Genomic DNA, 4,324 nt, shown 5'->3' on the forward strand with positions numbered 1-4,324 from the left:
TCACCTCAGCTCTCCACGTCCCCATGCAAGGTGGCTGCTGGCCACAGGGAGCACTCGAGCCCTGATGGCTCTGCAGCGTCGGAGCCCTGGGACACGTACTGGAGCCACATAGAGGGATGGTGAGCACCCAAGAAGAAAGCAGTGGATGCTCTGGGGCATGGGCAGAGCCAGCCCCATGGCTGAGTAGGGGCTGCTTCATCATCCAAGGGATCCCTGGCACAGGCAGGACATGCTGGCCCACCCTTTAAAAGGCTCCAGCCGGCAGCACAGGCACGATGAGATGCCAGGCGGGATGGGAGGGCTTAGATGGCTAGAGCTGCCCTCTCCCAGCATGAGCAACCTCCAGCACCATGCAACGTCCCATCCTCTCTCCCGCAGTCCTACTTCTCCAGGCTGGGTGATGAGCTCCTGTGACCAGATGTCTGCAAACCCGGCAGCCCAAGGAGCGCTCCGCGCAGCCTGATGGATCCTGCCCCATTAGTGAGGAGCGCTGGAATGTGCTGGATGGACTGGGATCCCTCAAAGATGTTAAATACGCCAGCTCTGGGCTGCCTCCCACTCACAGCCTGTGAGAGTCGACATCCCTGACTGAAGCCCCAGAGGTGTTGGCATCCTGCCTGTAATTATCTAAGCCCGCCACCTTCCCCCCGTCCGAGAGGAAGCAATAAAACAGGGAAGTGGACAAGCCCAGCTGCTCTAATCAGCCCCGGCAGGATGCACGGACTCAAAGCCAAGCTGGAGGCTATTAGCACCCAGTGCTGTGCTTTTGCTCAGCCACACTGGCATTCCCAGGAGAGCCCTTCCCCGGCCCTGCCCCGCGCGGACCAAATCCTGCCCCGTGGGTGCAAGGGCTCCCCCAACCTGCGCTGAGGGCAGCTCCTCGCTGCCACTGGTCTGGGGATGGATGGGGTCCAGGGAGCCCCTAGGGTTGGTGTCCTGTCCTGCTGGGGATGTCACCACCCAGCTGCCCACGTCCAGGACAGCAAATGCCTCCCCCAGCCATCCCGCTGCCCATGCCCTGCTCCCCGGAGCCCTCTGCCCAGCCCACCCTGGGGGCTCCCGCTCCCTTCCCAGCTGGTTCCCAACCCACAGCGGAGGTGGGACACATGCCACCACTTTTGGTGGGGTTGTATCCCCCCAGCGGGAGCAGGGCTGGCCAATGCCTCTCGCTTGCCCCTGTGCTGATCCCGCCGGTTGCCCCGCCATGCCTCCCCGCAGTGGGAGGATCATCCGCATGCGTGGATGATTCCCAGCTTGCACCGGAAGCCTCGGCAAGCGGCTCCTCTCCTCCGGTTTTGCTGTGCCGACCCTTGCATCCCCTTTCCCGGGGCCTCTTTGAGTTGTTTACTCATCCTACGGTTTCTCCCTGCAGGAATTACAACAGTTAGACGTTGTGGTGACTGGTATGGTATGAAAACCTAGACAAGACAGACGGACGGACATCTCCTCTAGTCCCTAAAGCCTTTCCTGCTTACTAGGTGTTCCTTATTTGCTGTTGGACTGACAGCTGAGCAGGCCGGTCACAGCCCTGGCCCCATATCAGCCGAAGAGGGGGGACCCTGCGAAGCCCCTGTCCCCTACCCAGTCGCTAGAGATGCGAGCCGCGTCACCCTGACCGTCGGGGAGAGGAGCGTTGCTGCAGGCTGCACTAGCCAGGCAGAGCCGTGGGCTCTGACACAGCAAGCCAGCAACAGCTGGGTTTTATAACGCAGTCAAAACATGATCATCAGGGAAAAAAATACAGTTGTTCATAACGATCATGATTCTCCACTAGTGAAAATCTCCCTGGAAATGCAACTGTCACAACTTTGCAAACAACACTTTTAGGCACTGTGAGCGAGTGGGGCAAGATATTGCAGTAGGAGCCCCCTCCTGAGCAGGCACAGAACCGGCTGTGCTCGGGACGGTTTGGTACCTCCTGGTTGCTCCCTCCTCTCCTCGTCCTCAGTAGCAAGTTTCAGGAATGGATGGATGGGAGACTGGAGAGAGTCGGCTGCTTTAGAAAGGCTTTGCACAGCAGTGTCTGCCCCTGTCCCGTGCATCCAGCCCGCGTCCCAGCACACCTGCACAGCCCACGCCACGCTGCAGCCCGCAGCCGCTTCCCTCCTGACCCACCGCACATCCCACATCTCACCCTGGTGCCAGGCACCATGCTGCCCGGACTTTCCTCCCATCCCCTGGGTGAGGGCTGGCCGTGTTTGGGCTGGGAGCACAGCCACCCCTAGCAGCCGCCCTCCATCCCTGCCCCACGCCACCTCCCCTGGGAGCGTGTCGGTGCTGAGGCCAGAGCCCTGGCCACAAGCTGTGCCAAGGCCGGGAACCACGGGCACGGTGCCCCCTCGCCCCTCACAGACCCCTTGCACTCACGCACTTTCTGGATTTTCCTGATCTGGTCAGAGAGTGTGTCTAACAGGCGCGTTTTCAGGAAGTCCGTCACTTTGGCCACTCGGCCATCAATGTAGTAACTGGAAGGAAAATAAGACAACAAGGATCAGACTGCTGGGAGTAGCTCTGCCCCAAACCATGTCCTCCTGTCCCACTGCTGCCCCACACCAAGAAAACTCCTCTGTTCCAGGGGAGTCCCTGCTTGCATCCTGCCCTGCCCTGGCCCTCCAGCTGGGCCTGTGTCTGGCAGATGCTTTCAGTCTCCAAAACAGGGCATGAGCTGGGTTCACCCTGAACGCTGAGCATCCTGCACTGCAGAAACCACGGGAAGTTTTGCACTTGCTTAACTATTGCTGGTGAAACGCTGGGAGCAGAACACAAAAGGCTGGGAGCAAAACGCCACCTGCAAAGGCTTTGCAGCACCCTCTGCGCTGCTCTCATGGAGGCACCATGGAAAGAGACCCTCCAACACGATGCCTGTGATAGCAGCGCCTGGGCTCCACCGCCAGGGAGATCTTGGGAGATCTTCTGCTCACCCGGCTCTGTACCCATCCCCTGTCTTAGGGACACTCTGTTTCCAAAAGGCAGATAAGCCAGTCAGCCCTGGGCCCAGTATCATTGCTCTTACGGGATGGCAAAATGGAAGATGCACATCTAGTGGCTGAAACGAAGGGCCCCATAGCCACAGGGGGACACTACGCAGACACCAGGGAGGAGAAGGGTCCCAAGCAGCAAACGCTCTCTGAGCCACACCGGAAATTGCTGCAGTAAACAGCCAGGAGGGGATGAGGGAGGCTGCCCACGCTCCCAGCCGTGGGAATAACTGCATCACTCTGCCCGGATCGTGGGACACTCTCCATTCAGTGGCTGGGGGGCAGGGGGGGGCGGTGGGGCGCCCTTGAGAACCAGAATTGCTCCTGGACATCCTGCTGCAATAACAACCCTCCAGGCTAAGCCCTGATGGCGTTTCTGAGCAAGGATTAGTGACCGTGGGGTGCACGGGCTGTGGACCTACGGCACCAGAGTGAGCCCTGCTGCCAGCACCCCTGCACCACCTCCACCTTCCTTGCTCACTCTCCCAGCAAAGTCCACAGCCGAATCCCCCACTTGAAAAATGCCATGTCCTTTACCTGCAGGGGAAGTCCTGCTCTAACAGAAATCCCTTCTGCCCTGGGAATGCCAGGGAGCATTTCCCATACAGAGGGCTGATTCCTGCTCTCCATGTGCTTGCTTATAAAACAGCTATAGTGCTGCCAATCACGATGTGAATCATCTGTCTCTAAGTGTGGGAGGAAGGCTCTGAAATGCCTCAATACTGTCTCCTGGCTCCAGGACATAAGGTGAAACAGTCTGTCCTGGAGTGCAAATACCCTGTGGCTGGAGGTAATCCCAACTGGCTCCTCCTGAGGAAGTGTCTGGGGCTGGCACCTCTGTCCCCACGCAAGGAGCAGTGGCAGCCCTTGCACATCTCCCAGAGGCTCCTCCCAGCCATGCAGGGACACCAGGAGGTCTGCTGCAGCATGCACTGGCACACCCCTGGGTCGGCCGTTTGGCTGATAAATAGGTTTTGCAAGGGAAACTTTCTGAACCTTCTCCTCCCAAATCTGCAGTGTGCATCAGCCCATCGACACAGCAAGCCCTGGAGTGTGTCAGAGCCGTGCTGGGGTGATGGAGGTGCATGGGAATTACAGCAGCTCTGGCTGGGGCTGGCAGGGCCCGGCTGCTGCCTCCCATCCCTTCCTGGAGCCACATCCACCAGAGCTACACAGACCCTTCTCCCTCTCCACAGACTTCAGTGCAGCCATGGGTGCTGGGATGCATAATGGGCTGAAGACCCGGGGTCTGAAGAAAGGAGGATTCAGCTGTCCAGCGCTGATTTCTGCATACCATGCATCTCATCAACGCCAGCAAGCAGCTGTAGCAGCCGTAGTGGCTGGGT

General features: G+C 59.3%; 1 protein-coding gene across 1 annotated transcript in view; it reads right to left on the reverse strand.

Moving 5' to 3' along the window:
• HPSE2 (heparanase 2 (inactive)) overlaps positions 1-4,324 on the reverse strand; it is a gene marked incomplete at both ends in the record, with an annotated part of 85,362 nt that overhangs the window by 1,701 nt on the left and 79,337 nt on the right. Inside the window, one exon of the mRNA XM_009579609.1 lies at positions 2,372-2,465. Within this exon, the coding sequence (XP_009577904.1) occupies positions 2,372-2,465 (94 nt within the window). The remainder of the gene's footprint in view (positions 1-2,371; positions 2,466-4,324) is intronic.

This window comes from Fulmarus glacialis, unplaced genomic scaffold, assembly GCF_000690835.1.
Source record: "Fulmarus glacialis isolate BGI_N327 unplaced genomic scaffold, ASM69083v1 scaffold3796, whole genome shotgun sequence".
In the NCBI taxonomy this organism is placed as follows: domain Eukaryota; kingdom Metazoa; phylum Chordata; class Aves; order Procellariiformes; family Procellariidae; genus Fulmarus; species Fulmarus glacialis.